We start from the raw sequence: 17152 nt of genomic DNA, 5'->3' as shown, positions 1-17152 counted from the left end.
GTTTGCCAAGACTGAAAGGCCCTGTTAGGCCATTTCCCAAGGCTGTGTTTGTAGCAAGTGACCATGATGATGAGGTAATAATATCACCCCTCCCCAAAGAGTGGGCTTGACTTCTTCCACTTTCCAGAAAAGTGGTAAGTCCTCCAAACTCGGTGTTCCTCTCTGCAGTGCAACTGCCTGCCAGTGTTGGCATCCATCATAGTCTACCTGGTGGGACTCAGGACCACAGTGAACCAGGGTGTTGTGGTGACATCCTGGCCACTGCTTCCACAATGAATGATAAACCATCTCTGTCACTGGCCCGGGAGTCTTGAGTCTTCTGTAATCCAGGAAATAGCAAGGGGTGGGGAAGCAGGATAAAATCCCAGACCCTGCTCAGTTCTTAACAAATACATACAAGGCGTTTAGAGGAGCAACCGGCATGGGTGATATTGGTGGTTATCCAGAATCAGTTCTGGGCAGGCTTGAGTACTACACATGGCCCAGCAGGGCCCTGCACACAATGTCTGGTTACAGAAATGTTGACATTCCCTTCACTGAACTAGACTACCTCAGACTCCAGAAATAGAACAGCAGAGTTAACGTATATTTTCTTTTGTTAGCATCCAGCTCTAAACCAGTCATCTTTCATGACTGCCAACTTTTCTAACTAGAACTCAGATGTCATGTTTTTATGTTAGGGCAGCTTCACCACTCCACCCATCCCCAGCTCTCGATAACCTTTGACTTCCAGAACGACAGAGCCAAGTGGAACCTTGAACACTGTTTATTTCAACTGCCTTATTTTGCAGAATAAACTGACACCCAAAGAGAGAATAAATGACTTCCCCCGAGTTACATTTTAAAAAGTGGCTGGCTTACTCTCTGTATAACCTGTTTAAATTTCCAGAAATTAACTTTTTAAAAAAAATACAACTTGATAGGATCATTTAACCTATTTAGCTTGTTTCAACTCTGAATAGCATATAAAGTACTTTTAGATTCTATAAGATGCACCTAGAAAATGCAAAGGCATGGTGCTAAGATCAAAATGCAGTTTCTACCAGTTTATGGCAACATGGTTGGTAATGGGTGTAGACAGAAAACACTTTTAAATAAATCTCTGTCACATCCAGTAATTGCTTTTACATCCAGTGCCATCATTCTACATGTTATTTCTGTGGCCAGGTAATAGGATACACCATTAATAATATTCACAAAAGCCAATAAAAACAAGAAGGAATAAGCTGATCTTCAGGGTTAGAAACATGTAAGTGATAATCGATTATTGAAAGGGAGGGGGTTGAAAGCAGGGATCTGTAACATAACATTTTGATCAACAATTAGCTACCACAGAGCTGGTAGAACAACATGGAAAATCAGGCCCAGAGCCCTGTACAACTCCTACTTTAAAGTATAACTAATGACTCAATTCCATTTTGTACAGAGATATGGATACTTCAAGTTTAGGATCTGGTCTCAGAACTACTCAGCTTATATAAAAACGGAGGAGTTGGATCTCTCAAGAAATTCACAAGGCCATGTGAAAACAGTTTGATGAAGCAAGCACAGGATATTCAGAGCAAGCCTGAGAATTTAGAGATCAGAGAACATGAGTTAGCCCTGCTTGAGTAAAACAAATACACGAAAAGCCAAACCACCAGCATGGATAAAATCCAGGCCATTTTTATTTTTTTACATTGTAAAATTATTCTTCCCTTTAATAGCTTGTTTAAAGACCATTAGCTACTCAACCAAAGGGGAGGAAAAATGTAAGCTAATGCACTGCCAATGAAAAACAAGCTGTGAGGTCAGCCTGAGGAAAGATTATGTCTACTCACAAATGTTTTACGTACACACTGACTCTTCTGGAACACATTGATTTTGTAATGCGAGGTACTAGACAGTAAGCATATTATTAGAGGACATGTTTCTGCCAAATTTATTTTAACCCATCCTTAGATAGCTTCTTGCCTTATATCATGGGCAATGTAAATGACATTAAAATTCTGACAGAAACTTCCCAAAAAGTGCAGTCTTATCTATACAATCTGTAACCATGTGAAAGCACTTTGGGATAATAAAGTCCAGAAAGTTACTGGAAGGAAGGCAGAGAGGGAGGAGCCTTAGGTTAGAGAAAGTAATCAACATCTTGAACCTGTAGCCTAGGCCTTCAAGGACATAGCCCTATACATTTGAGGACTGTAATCATTTAAAGCCAGGTTTAGGACAATATAGTACATACATCTTCACCTTTATTCTTTTTTCAGCATCAATGACAAATGGAAAATACTTACTCTTAATGAGACATTAAACCAAGTCCTGTGCCTTGCAGAATTTTTTCTCAGGTGTTGAGAAGTAAATCCACCTGATTTTACACACAGTAAGTAGCTAGCCCATATGGCACCTCTGTGTGAACAAGATGCAGTCCCCAGAAGTCAGTCTTGCGACTAGGCACATGATTTAGTTGGCGATGTGACGTCTATGGTCTCATACCCTTGAGTAGGGCCCAACTGTACACTCTGGCCCTGGTCTCAATTACACATATAAGTTCAAAATGTAAATGTTCAGTCTATATACAAGGTCTTGCTTTCTCCATATGGAATCTGCCTAAGCAGCTTCAGCCAGCATAATACACTCCTAAGCATTTGAGATTTTATCAGGGATGGATTTTAAAACACAGAGAAAACCGCCTCTAGCACTATCTCTCCCTCAAGAGATACAAGAGAAAAACGCCAGCTGTCCAGCCCCAACGATCACCTGTATCCTGTTTTGAGGAAAATCGCCCACCTGAGTCAGTAAATGGTCAGCCTAGAAGTTGCAGGGGGCGGGGAGATGGTTTACTAGTCTAAACCTACTTGAGTCCACAAAGTGTGAGAAATTATATGCCTATTGCCTCCCAGCAGAATAACAGCACTAAATTGCTGTCTGCAAAGTTGTGGTTACACCATTTCTTGACTCAATCTGTGTTGAGTCGGGGCCTTTTGCCCAAGTTGAGTTCTCACACTTCACCACTCCATCCCCAGCCCCATCACCTCATTAGTGTAGCCCAGTTTTCAATTTTAATCCCACAAATACCTAAATAAGGCAACTTAATAGTTCAGAGTTCTTTGTAAATGTTTGCTCACCCAACTGTCCACATTCAGCAACCTGGAATGTATTTAAAAGGCTAAAAAAAAAAAACAAAAACACTTCAGGTACGGAATTGGCCCTTGTGTTGCAATTGAAACTAGAACCAGTAACATAAACTTATTTGTATGGGTGTGCGTATCAAGAGCCATATGAACCCTTTATCTACAGAACTCAAGAATATGTTTCCTTTGTCCAACTACCTACAACATTTCCCTGGGAGGTAAATTATTACACATAACCCTACACCACTTCACAAATTGCAAAATGAAGAATGAGTGATTACCCAATTACTGAGGGGAACCAAAAGTCTTAATTTGGTCTCTCTTCTACACACATAGCAGCTGCTCTAAGGAGTCTCTCTGCACTTGTATACTCAACCTTTCCAGATGTTTCTACAGAATTAAAGACAGAAGTGAACTTAATTGGAGCTGATACTTCATGATAGCACTTGATGTGGAACAACTTTAAATGACATTTTTACCATTAATTTAAAGCAGTATTTGTTTAAAGAGCTTGGCGACATGTACATTAATTAGGCACATATTAAATTAAAAATCTGTTTTTGAGGCAACTGGGGATATATGCTTACGAAATCGAGTATTAGATGATTTTTAAAGATGTGACAGTGGCATAGTGGTTACATTTTCTAAAAGTCAGTAATTTTTAGAGATGCACCCTAAAGCATGTAGGAGTAAAATGACAAGATATCTGGGATTTGCATTAAAATACTTTAGCAAGAAAAAAAAAAAAAAACCAAGGCTGGATGAAGCCAATGTTGAAAATTAAAATAACTACTATATATAGTTAATGGATAATAATAGCCAATGGTGATTCATTATACTATCCTCTCTACTTTACACTAAGTTGAAAATGTTCATACCTTTTGTTTAAAAAGCCTTATTAACTACTCATTTTACAAAAAGTGAAAACTCTATTTTTAGCTCTTTTAGCGAGATAAAAGACCAACAGATTAAGGGTAGATAAAAATTCCTCCTAATTTTGAGTAGATCTTTACCAAAGCATGTGGATATCTATCACAGAAGAAAAAATAAGATTTTTTTTTTTTTTTGTCTTTTTACTGCCACACCTGCAGTATATGGAAGTTACTGCACTAGCGGTCACGTCGGGGATGCAGCTGCTGGCCTTGCCACAGCAATACCAGATCCGAGCCACATCTGTGTCTCAGGCACCTAGGCCACAACTTACAGAAACACTGGATCCTTAACCCACTGAGTCACAGGGGGAACTCCAGATTTTTTTTTTTTTTAAGGATTATACCCAACATCTCTTCTCCCTTGAATGAGCCCAGAATTGTCAGGTGACTGAATCACTAGGCTTTGAGAACTAATTCATTCCTAATGAAGTGGTGGATTCCTACTTAAGCCTGCCTGAATAGCCACTAAGAAGCTTCTCACTTGCAGTAGGCATGGCTACAGAGTCCAGGCAGGAGAGACTGGAGGCCAATTTGCTGTTCTGTATTTGGCAGTAATGCAGCTGACTCTGGCTAAAGCAATACAGAAAAAAATTTTATTCAACCAAAGCCTATGTAAATGGTGATTAGTTAAGATTTTGCTTTCCACATTCTTTCATGAGAAAGGCACCCATACCCTTTCCCCAGGCCACCTCACATAAAGCAAGCAACGATCAGGATTCAGTTGAAAGTCTGTTCAACATCCAGCCAGAGTAAATCATTTAGAATGAAACCGATTCAGCCTGATCAGGTAAACAAGTTTTAAATTGGTACAAATTGATTTATTTCTATTACTTACAATCTGAATAAAGAGCTATGTGAAACTGTATCTCAACCTTTCTTTATATGCATTACTTTTGAGTGTCTTCTACAAGATGCCCACTTAGATATCAACTAAATACCTATACGTCAAGTCACCTGGCCATCACCTTCATTTCTCTAGTCATGAGGCAAAATAAAGTATCAAACAGCCAAAATCTGATGGAAGGAACTGGTCTCTTCTGCATGGCAGACTGAATATAGGAAAAGGAGAAAGCTGGGTCTTCAATAATAATTCCTATAGTGCTACTGATCCCCAGTCTTATTTAGTCCAATGTGCCAATTCCTGTAAATTGGCATATATTATGTGTGCGCTATTTTCAGAGCATCCTATGACTATTAGGGTTCTTCGAGACCAGGTTGGAAAAGATGATTTTACTTCAATGGCATGTTGCTATTGCCAGAGCTCTTGGCACTGAGAGTGATATCTCGGTGGATTACAATTATAATCATTCCAAAGAGGAGCAAAAAAAAAAAAAAAAGATTGAATAATTTTTCACTTTCAGAATCCCTGAAGCATGATGACTCAGTGCTATAGCTAACTTTGACAAAAGCACTGACAGCTTTTAAACTTATCTCTAGGTCAAACCCCTTAACACACCAGTGACTCAGTTTTCTTATTTGTACAACAGCAGTAAGCTGCCTGACAAGACAGTGTCATAGGTATCTAGTGATCATTTTTTTCACAGAAACTTTAAATGCCTCAAATTGATAAATGGAAAGAAAAGGATAGCCTGATTCTTTTTCAAAAATTACAGTGGGGGGCAGTTCCCGCCGTGGCGCAGTGGTTAACGAATCCGACTGGGAACCATGAGGTTTCGGGTTCGGTCCCTGCCCTTGCTCAGTGGGTTAACGATCCGGCATTGCCGTGAGCTGTGGTGTAGGTTGCAGACGCGGCTTGGATCCCGCGTTGCTGTGGCTCTGGTGTAGGCTGGTGGCTACAGCTCTGATTCAACCCCTATCCTAGGAACCTCCATATGCCACAGGAGCGGCCCAAGAAATAGCAAAAAGACAAAAAAAAAAAAAAAAAATTACAGTGGGGGAAAAAAAAGTTAAATTCACGCCTTATATTCATTAAACAGAAAGGATTATTAGCAGAAGGACAGGATATATCACCTTCCACAGAGACAAATGGAATCGGCGAGAACAAGGAATCAATCAGCACATTACCGTGTTATGGCATTCTGTATAATAATGTTAGAACTATCGAAGTGCAAAAAAGCCATGAAACCATCCAATCACAATACAATGGATTCAGGTAATGTAAGGGGTTAACAATAATGCTCCATCTTTGCATAGCAATACAGAATGTCCTATATGCTTTCATATTCATTATTGTGCTTTATCTAAACCACCTTGTGAAGCAAATCAGGCAGGCATTATCTCCGACTGACAGACAAGTAATCAAGGGTTCAAATCTCTGGTATTAAATAGCTCATCAGAGACCACAAGCAAATAAAAGACAGAAAAGGTACTAGGACCCAGGTCCTTAAGTCCTCCATTCAGTATTCTTTTGCCAATAATCTGATATCTTCTAATAACAATAAAATGCTACTTGGATTATCATCAGTTTTGATACTGGTTCTCCACGTGGATGTTCAGGCTGTAACATCACAAGAATCCAACCCAACAAGGCGGGGAGGGATGAGATCTTCCAGCCCAAAAGTTTCTTGGCTTTCAAAATTATAGAAAGGACACAGAAGAATGTACAAATAGGATGTATACTCCATCAGATGAACCTGAGAAAAAAATGGCACATTTCTTTTTTGAAAAGCCTCCTTTCAACAATTTACACTCTCAAAATGTCTGGCCTATAGGAAAAGAATTTCCAGCTAATAATCATGAGTTGAATAGTTTTGCAACACTGGTCAGCAAGGTTTTCAAGAACAGGCCTCAAGCTGGATCCTTGCCCATAAGCACTTTAAAATCTTTTGGAGATACGAAATCAGTATGTAACTTTCAGACTCATGATGGTTAGGAATTCAGAATAAGGAAAAGCCTTCAGTAAGCTGAAGGTTTCATGAAAGAATGAGAGAAGTATGAGGCACCAGTGGGACTTTGAGAAGTGGATTTAATTTATAAAGGACAAACACAGTGGGCATTCAGATTGGTGAGGATGTGCAGGGTGGGTAGCAGAAAGGAAAGGCAATGGAGCGGCAGGAGGAAACTGAGATGCAGAGAAACGCGCTCAGTAAATGGGCGAGCTAGTAAAATGAATGAATCGATGTGCTACAATTAGAATCCAGGTCTCACCCCCTAAACATGGAACTCTTATGCCATTCTGCTCCTTCTAACTTGTCTTCCTGCCTCCACTCTGGCACCCCTGTCCAAGAAGTTCTCCAATGTCTTACATTTCTTTCTGAAACACAATTCTGATCTGGTGAGTCTCCTGCTTAAATGGCTTCAATGACTTGATTGTGGCTTTCAGAAAGAAGTTGAAACTCCAACATGGCATAATAATATCCATCATGATCTTTCCTCTTTTCCAGCAGGTCCACCATATGTAACCTTTGTTTCAGCCACTAACATCTACCCACAGCTCCCTTACCGGGCATTCTACCACATCTCTCTCTACCCTTGTGTATGTTGTTCTTTCACCCTTAGAGGCCTTTCCCTCCCCTTCTTCAATTAATGCCTTATTCTTGGTGCAAAAGTCACCTACTATGCTAAGCCTTCCTTTACCACACTCAAGCAGCCAATTAGTTTCAGATGCCTGTCAAGTTTCTCATTCTCCCTCCTAAGCATATTCCCATCCTTCCTTATCACACAGCTCTTTAATAGTGAATTAACTTCCCTGTCTCCCTCACTGGACAACCGAATCTTTATATCACCAACCTTCAGAATAATGCCTAGTGTGTAGTAACTGCTCAGTAATGTTGCATAAATATTGAACCCATTTGCTCAGTCTTTATCAGTTAAAACCCAAACATGATTTATCCAATTAAAAACAAATAACCAAATATTCAGGAAGTTATATAAGAACCAGAACATTAACTTCTGTTACTTCAAGTTACTAATGTGACTGTTTTCTAAACAACCAAAGGCTTCAGGAATTTTACAGAAACACAAAGTCAAAATGCAAAAACATCAAAGAATGTTAAGCCACAGTACAACACAGTATATGTGTGAGGGGTGCTGGTTCTACCATAACACTAGCTTCTCTTCACGGTTAAATATGTAGGATTTAGGATGTATCCTTCATTAACACTTCTAGAGCTCTCTGTACTATTTGAGGTGACAAAATACATTCCATGGTTGACATCAAATTACTAATTAAGACTCATGCTGCTTGATGACATGCTACAATCTGGGCCTAAACAGATAGCTACATAAAATACAAAGCTCTACTACTAAGGCATTATTCAAAATGTGATGAGTCCAAAACAAGGTTGCATTCATTAAGAACCAAAATAAAAAGTCATTATGAGGATGCACAGATGGAGAAAAGAACAGTAAGTTTTGTTATATTTTGATTTAATTAATCTCAAACAGAAGTCCTTGAAGTCATGAGACGTCGCTCTGAAAAAATTCTAATACTCATTAAAAGGTATATATAAATGAAAGCAGTCCTCTATAGAACACATGCCTTCCTTTTCCAGTTTCCCAGAACAATGAGCAACTAAATGAAAACAATTGAATCACAAGCCTTACACTATATGAATCTACTACACCATAGCTATTAAGTTAAATTTTCTATGTAGTAGAAACTTTCATTTTAGCTAATACCATATAGATGTGTGTAATTAACTGTTTACTCCCAGATGAACTATCTTCAACATCAACCACCTGTGTGATCCACGATATTTCCCTTCTCTCTTGTCGGTGACCTCCCCTTCTTCCCAGTTTTAAGTGTAATCAACTGGCATTTCCTTTTCTCTCTCTGGTAACTCAATAGTTCTTATTCTTCTATAGGAGACAGATTCCTTTGAGAAACTGATAAAAACTATGGGGCCCAGAAAAATGAATGTACCTACATATACACTCAAATTTTTCAGTTTCAGTTTAAGAACTCTTACCCTTACCCCCATAATCACCTACACAAATTATTTCTACTACCATATGGCTCTCTTTTATGATCCCCCACTGCAACTCCTTTACACAAACATAATTAAGGACTGCTACAGTGATTAACAACATTAACACAGAAAATTAAATGTTGTCTAGGTAAATATGTATTTTACTAGCAATATTTTACGAAGCCCAGATGAACTCCTCTCTAAAAGGCCTTAGAAGACCATGTAGACCACTTCAATAAGACAACTCAAAAGGAGTAAGGCATTTATTTAAAAAGTTTACCAAGTCTTGTTATTTAGACAACGTTCCTTCCTTAAAAATGTGCTGAAATGTCTTCCTAAATTTGTTTTCGTTAACTCTGACATACTTGCTTGTAAAATAACGTATGGCTTAAAAGTTATTTTGAGCAAAAAAGTCCCTATTGATATTAAACTCTTGGATTCAAACTCTTGTTCTGCTATACCAAGCTAGGCACTGAAAGTGATACCATCTCATAACTATCTAGTTACCTTGTCAAAGCATAAAAGATGAAACAGGACAAATGGCCAAATGGAAGGGAAGAATATAACCAAGGTGTTATTCCTGAGATGAGTGCTTTTTCCTTAAGCGCATAGATCCTAAAAGTGGAAAGTTCTTGCTGAAAGTATCAAACTGTGGAAACTATCAGCTCACTTTAATTTTTCACTAAAACTTTTCCTCACCGTTTAAACCACAGTTTTGTACTGAGTCCAAAAGAAAATAAAAAGGAAACGCGGTCACTTTTCTACCACAAATTGATAAATTTCAAAATCACAACATCACAATTTTTAAACACATTAAATTCTGGCGACACCCACAAAACTTCGAAGTCTTTACAATAGGAGCACCATTAACCCTCTGCCAGCAAAGACAATTCACAAAGAACTTGTGACTCAATTTCTTCACTTGTAAATACCTGGGGGTGGGGGGTGGAGGGAGTGAGAATTACATCAAGTAATTCTCAATTTGCCTCAAGTTAGGGTGGACTTGATGAGACGTTAGACCTGGTTATTTTATTCTACCCGCCGGGTCCCTCTCCACATAACAGAAGACTTCGTATTTCCTATAACCATAACACTTCGATCACTGTTTTCCAATATGGACAATCCATAATTGAAAGGCAAATAGGAGGCATGAGAACAACAGGTACATACCAAATGGCCAGATGCCATAAGGGCTTTAGTTATATGTCACTGCCTCCTTCCTTCTTAGAATCAAGCTGCAGGTTAAAACTGAAAACTAGATATGCAACACGTGGCTTGTGCTTCAGACCTCAACTAAGAAACTTCACATTGAAGTTGTATTAGCTGAAATTGTTCAGGAAAACCATCTGCCTTCATGCTACCCGAATTAGAAAGTTTATTGATAAATGTCTGCCTCTATCGGCTAAGGGTTGGCAGAAACAGTCTTTAGCTAATATGCTTTATTAATTTCACCAGTTTTTAGGTTTCACTATTATTAAACTGTTTTCCTATAAACTGAAGAAAAAAAAAAAAAAAGAGGAACCGTTTTTACTGATGAGCTGAAAAAAACTCCAGTATTTCCCAATCTAATACCAGGCCCCATAGATTTCATTCCTCTGCACATGAAGTCAGTGGCAGGAAATGGACTGCTCCCACTGGTTCACACACTCTCAGGACAGGGAGATTTGTTCAGTCTGCCTGCCGCTTTTGGAGCGTTCTCAATCAACTAAGTACAAGTACTTAGACTCTGCCTATTACACACACGACAGCTGTTGGCACCTCAGCAGCCTCCAACGCCCACACTCCCCCCACTCTTCCAAAGAAATGTTTCTTGGGAGAGCACATGGAGAGGCAAGGGAGGGGTAAAAAAAAAAGTCACGTAGGCGGCTCTTTCTTAGATTTCTGGTCCAGTAAAAGACTGGGGGCCTACGTTGTGTGGTTTTGTTGTTATTGTTTGGAGGGATTGGTTAGTTGATTGGTCTGGGGTGTTTTTTTGTTTGTTTGTTTGTTTGTTTGTAAGTCTGTGGGTGGGCTTCCAAGTACTGAGACTAAGAGAGGTTTCCCTGCCCGGACCCTAACCGTTAAGAGGTAAAGCCCAGCAACTGACAAGGGTGGAAGGGGAGTGGAATCTCGCAAAAAAGGTTGGTGGCCGCAAGTTAGACAAACAACAGCCCCTACCCAGTACACGGGGTCTCCCCAAGTTGGGGTGGGGCCTTCCTCCTTCCCGCACTGCCTCTCGGGCTGCCAAGAGGGAGAAAGGGATTAAGTGGAAAGGGGGTGCTCTTCCGCCCCCACGCCGTCTCCGCGCCTCGGCGTGGCCGCTGCTTTCGCGGCTCCCCGAGTTGCACAGCGAGGTCGCGGTCACCCTTGGGAGGGGGCCCCGGGTCCCCCTGTGTTCAACGGCAGGAGGATCCCGGGGCTCTCGCTGTCCCCAAGAACGGCGGGGGCTGCGGGAGCACTCACCAATTTTGGTTTGTTTTTCGTTTCCTCTTCGTTGGCGGCCCGGTTCCCCGCGCTCCGCTTGTTGCTTCGGCCCCCACTGGGTTCCTCGCCGCCGCCTCCCGCGCCCGCCGCCGCCGCCGCCCCGAGCTGCTCCATCTTTCTCCGGCCCTGTCACCTGTGCCCTGGAACCCCACCTCTCCTCCACTGAGGAAGCCCCTCGGGGCGGTCCAGCTGCCCCGCGCAGATTCGGCAGCACCTCTTTCCGGGAGGGAGAGTGGGTCTGTCTGGGGAGCTGCCGATCTCACGTCCCTGAGGCCCCCGGCTCCCAGGCACCCCCGACGCGACACGCCGTTGCCACTATTCTGCGCTGGGGCAAGCCCTGCCCCTGAGCGGCTGCTATTATCCCGGTCGCCGCCGCCGCCGCCGCCCTCAGGGCGGTGTTTAGGGTGGAGGGAAAGTAGGTGCCTATCTCTTTAAGAGGGCCTCCACACACGTGATTCATCAAAGTGCCCGCAGTCCGCCGCCCGGACGCGGAAAGCTACTTCCTACTCCCGCTGCCGAGCGGGTCGGGCTACTGAGCATGCCCGGCGCAGCGAAGGCAGCCAAACGAGGGGAGTTTAAGCTGCGGTTAAGCACTGATTTCCCTTCCTAGGGGCCTAATGTGAAATGGGAGGGAACTAGCCGAGAGGGAGAAGGTGTAGCCCATTTCAGAGATGGGGACACTGAGGCCCGAGAGGATTCCCGTGTGGATTTCACGGGGCCGTCTCTCTTAGTGTCCGCTTCCACTCGTGTAGGCCTGAGCACCTTCCCTGGCTGACCGAGGCCTTGCCAGGTGGTTTGGTTGCGCTCCATTCTGTGGGAGGGGTTGATTGGCAAGGCAACCCGCGTCCCGTAGGAAAACCGCCACAGGGAGCGCTGATTAATTGCCTAGACAGACTGCACGGGTCAAAGTGGAAAGAGTGGGTGCTTTCTGTTGCCATGATTGCGTTGCGACCAAAGAAATACAGTCGTTCCTTTATTCCCAGGCTGCTGGGTAGAGGCAGCTGACGCCCACTGCTTAATCCCTAGGGGATGTAAGGCTCTCTAGCCAAAGCACCTATGGAGAGCTAACAATTGGATTGAGTACTATTTTTTAAGTTTTCCGAAACACTTCAGGTTTAAAGTTGTTTCGCGGAGTAAGATCGTGTGTGTCAAAGATCATTTGTTGAAAATGTAAATCTAGACAAATGCTAGGTGTTTTTGTGCAGCAACAGCAACCACCAAACACTGTGGGTATTCTTAGTCTCTAGTACCAGAGTTGTCAGGAAGAGGCCCACACCTCTTTAAAAATAATGCTCACATTGAGAACATTAGCAGGGCCAGGCAAGACCTGAATGAACCATCATGGTACAATCTGGAGAAGCTACCTGAAAAGTCAATTTAGGTCCCAAATCTATGAACATGCCCATGTGCCTGTTATTCAGATATCTTCAGACCGTGACCCTTTTACCATTCTCCCCTTCAGCCTAAATTTGTCTGTGCTGAAACTAATTTGTTTATGAACACATTTATTGAGAGTGCATTAGGATGAATTTGACCAGGCTAAAGGGGTGAGGAGGCAATTAACTTGGAAAGTAGAATAAAAAGAATGTTAGCTATCTGAAAGCAGTCTAAATCCTGGCTTGGCCTTTGTCATCAACATTCTTTTTAATCAAACAGGTAGTAAACTACCCAAGGACAGCAGGCAAAAGGGAATACATGCTCCCAGACAGGGTGGGCAAAGAGCCCCAAGGTAAATTTGCTTTGTTGAAGTTCCTATTTGACTTAAAATTTGATGTATATTTTGAACTCACTACACACACACACTCACTCCCATGTGATTTATTTTTTTTTCCCTGCATGATTTACATTACTTAAATATCTCCCCTCCTGAGAAATGGTGTAGAAATGAATGCTGCAGAAAGACACGACCTGATTATGCAGTACTTTTGTAGAATTCCCGTTGGAGAGATGTGGGCGTGGGCCATAGCTGAGGGTCCTCCAAGTTCAAATGTGGCCTAATAATCTTCTCAGCAGTTATTCATTGAAGTGATATCCATAATGCTGTGGGTTAGGAGGATGAAGCTCATAGTCCCTACCCTTTAGAACCTCCTGGTCTACTGGGAGACTGATTATTAATTTCACTTCAATACAACAGATAGGAACAGGGAGCCCATGGAATCCACTACCAGTGTCAGAGGCTTCGGGACACCTCCCCAAAGAGGATGATGTTTGAGCCGAGTCTTAAGGGCCTAATTAAAATCTCTAAGTTCTCTTCATGGCTCATCAGGTTAAGAACATGGCTAGTATCCATGAGGATGTGGGTTTGATCCCTGACCTTGCTCAGTGAGTTAAGGATCCGGGGTTTCTGTGAGCTGTGGTGTAGGTCTCAGATTAGGCTCGGATTCCACATTGCTGTGGCTGTGGTGTAGGCTGACAGCTGCAGCTCTGATTCAACCCCAAGCCTAGGAACTTCCATATGCTGCAGGTGTTGCCCTAAAGAGACAAAATAAAAAATAAAAATAAATAAAATCAGTAATTGTTTACTAATTGACAGCCTACTAAGTGTTAGAAACCCTGCCTGGCATTGGAGGTCCAATGGTGAACAAGATGAATATGCTTTGCTCTTATGGAACTTTCTGCCTTTTGGGAAGGATATTAAACAAAGAAGTAGTAAGCAATTACAAGGCAAAAAAAAAAGAGTGAAGAGCATCCCAGGCAAAGGAAATGACCATAGCATGTGCTGAGACTCTATGCTTAAGAAATTGGAGGGGACAGGCGGGGCCCCACTGTTGGCAAGGGAAGAAGCAAAACAGATAAGCAGGAGTTCCCATTGTGGCTCAGCGGAAATGAACCCAACTAATATCCATGAGGACACAGGTTCAATCCCTGGCCTCGCTTAGTGGGTTAAGGATCTGGCGTTGCCCTGATTGGACCCCTAACCAGGGAACTTCCATATGTCGCGGGTGCGGCCTAAATAAATAAATAAATCAGATAAGCAGTTTCGAGATCACGAAGGCCCCCACTTGTAGATCTATTTGGTGTGGTTTTAAAAGGAGTGAAGGTGTTGTACTACAGGTGACTTCTGTGTGGAGCGTGTGAATAGACTTGAATACACATTTCGAATATAAGGCCAGGTTAAGCTACATTTGAAATCAAATACATATTAAAAATGCATGATCATTACAGTCAAAAGGGAGAAAAATCTGTTCCTGATATGGCTTACATTTGACTTTATTGTGGTTGTCTCAGCCCCATCTAATTCTTGATTGTTTTTCAGCATTTTGCTCCATTTAATATAAAGTCATTACAAACAGACAAACCCCTTTCCTTCAAACTTCAGGGTCCGCAGCTGTTGCATAAGTTGCAGATGCAGCTCAGATTCGATTCCTGGCCCAGAAACTTCCACATGACACAGGTGTGACGGGAAAGAAAAAAACAAAACAAAATAAAAAACACCCAGCTCTCTCTTGGAAGCTAACACATGAAAGGAACCACTGGTCCCATGCAAGGACACTTTGTCCACTGACTATGAACCAAGCACCTCGCCAAGTGCAGGGCTGATCCCACTGCATCTATATTCCTTTATTTTTACCTTCCTGGGACACACAAATAGGCTGATGGGTGGAGAGACATCTTTTCTCTGATGATGCAGAAGAAAGGAGGCTACTAGCATCAATTGCGATTTCAAAAGAGTGTATTAGACCTGCTGACCTTGCAGTATCTCCCCCTGGCCTCTCCTAGGTTTAGCACCTGGTTAACATTAACAGCCAGCCCTGGGAGAAAAGAAAGATAAAAGTCTGCTAGGCTTTATCTTTCTTCTAACTGATCTTAGAGCCATCCCTTACCACAGAGGCTTCTGATGATCCTTACTAGAATTGCTCTAGCTTTCTGTGTTTCTCTTCTGCTGTGTGTTCTCATCTAAACAATCCAGGCCATTAATAGAGAAATTAAAGGCAATAGGGATTAGACAAAAATGAAAAATAACCACCTCCAGGGTCATGGAAAAATATTTATGAATTCAAGAGTTCCCAGGAGTAAACAAGTCTTTATTAAGCACATACTATATGGCCAACACCAAACTAGATGTCATGAGAATTAAAAAGTACCAGATGTTCTGCTCTAAAGGCATATATGTCTTCCTGAAGAATCTCCTGTTCTGCAGAATTGCACACTAAAAATAACAGAGCTTCTAGGGGAAACATGGTTAGGGAAGATCACTTAAATCCAAAGCACCTTGGTAATCAGAGCTCTAATGAAAACCATAACCATCCTAATAAAAACACTCAGGAGGTTGACTCTCCACTGGCATCTGCACCAAGCATCACAGCCAGTAGTGCTTGGTAGCCCTTGATGCTTCCTCTTTCCTCAACGTGAATCCTCAAAGACATTAACTTTTTTTTTTTTTTTTTTTTTTTTGGTTTTTAGGGCCACACCCACAGCATATGGAAGTTCCCAGGCTAGGGGTCAAATCAGAGCTACAGCTGCTGGCCTACAACACAGCCACAGCAACACGGGATCTGATGCTTGCCTGCAGTTCACCGCAACACCAGATTCTTTAACCCACTGAGTGAGGCCAGGGATTGAACCTGCATCCTCATGGATACTAGCCGGGTTCATTTCTGCTGTGCCACAAAGGGAACTCCAGGCATTAACTTTTAATAGATGCCAATTTCATCAGAATTTTTAAAAATCTAATTGAGGAGTTCCAGCTTTTTAGAAACACATGATGAAAGGTCTTCACTTCTTCATTATCAGTACTCACAGCTTCTCCACCTAGTTTCATGTTGTGGGAAATGTACAAGTTGTTGAACCCACTAAACCAGCCACATGAAAGAGGCAGTTTTATACAGGATTCTTTTTTTTCTGAAAGTCTTCATATATTGAGAAGGCTTCTCTTTAATTGTGAGAAAGTTGGCTCCTGATCACTTTAGAACTTAAAGTGCTAAAAAACTTCACAAATGAACCCACTGGACTTCTACCTTCTTTTAATGACATCATTCTCCTGTTTACCCATCACTAGTGTGCTCTTTGTGATACACAAACACTTGTAATGAAACAGACTGTTAAACAGAAATTCTCCACCATCAGTATGAATAAAACCTACTTGAGAAAACAAACAAAACTAATGAGTGGAACCAGAAGTGAAAATCAGCAACATAATTCAGAGGTATTGACTCTAGATTCAGTATACCATGGTGAAAGGGTGAGATTAGTGCCAAGAATAGGTAAAGAAGTTTTCAAGGAGAGCTTGAGCAGCCAAGGTATGAAACAGAAATCAGATGTGAATAGGCAAAGCAAAGAAAGAAAGTAAGGGAAAGACGACATATGGAATGGCCTAGAAACAATACTAACCAATAATGTTGAGGGGCCAGTGGGGCTTGAGAAAATGGTGAGAACCTAAGAGGTTGAATAATAGTAGGAAACATGGTTATCCCCATAGCGTTTTCCTAGTATGTGAACAGATTTGAATATGAGACATAATAGTAGTGACTGCTAAGAATCTTTAGCAGAAATGTTATAGAGAAGCGTTTTAAGGAGCTGGTCTGGCACTGCTATGCAGAACTACTGAACACTGATTTTCCAACTTATTTTTCTATCAGTACAGAATTTTTTTCCCCCAAACAAAACCTTTACCAAAGCTCAATATGTATAACAGATACAAATCTAAATGACCTGTTTGACGTTACTGTGGGAGTGGAGATTACAGCCCTCATAACCACTTGGCTTCTCTCTCATCCTCTGAGGCTAACCTTTGAGGCACCAGTGCTGAACTCTAGCTAAAACTAGATAAAGT

The 17152-nt window shown here is 41.7% G+C and overlaps 1 protein-coding gene across 5 annotated transcripts in view; it reads right to left on the bottom strand.

Moving 5' to 3' along the window:
* The window catches only part of DIAPH2 (diaphanous related formin 2), a 918057-nt gene extending 906204 nt beyond the window's left edge, over positions 1-11853 (bottom strand). For 4 of the 5 annotated variants that reach the window (XR_002340795.1, XM_021080479.1, XM_021080480.1 and 1 more), the window contains exon 1: positions 11359-11853. Coding sequence is in view for 4 of the 5 variants with exons in the window: in XM_021080479.1 (XP_020936138.1) it covers positions 11359-11493 (135 nt within the window). In the remaining variant the exon portion in view is untranslated. The remainder of the gene's footprint in view (positions 1-11358) is intronic. The other variant, XM_021080482.1, reaches the window with a different exon arrangement.

Source organism: Sus scrofa, chromosome X, assembly GCF_000003025.6.
Source record: "Sus scrofa isolate TJ Tabasco breed Duroc chromosome X, Sscrofa11.1, whole genome shotgun sequence".
Taxonomy (NCBI): Eukaryota; Metazoa; Chordata; class Mammalia; order Artiodactyla; family Suidae; genus Sus; species Sus scrofa.
The sequence above is the reverse complement of the archived record's forward strand: the minus strand, read 5'-3'. Positions and strand labels throughout refer to the sequence as shown.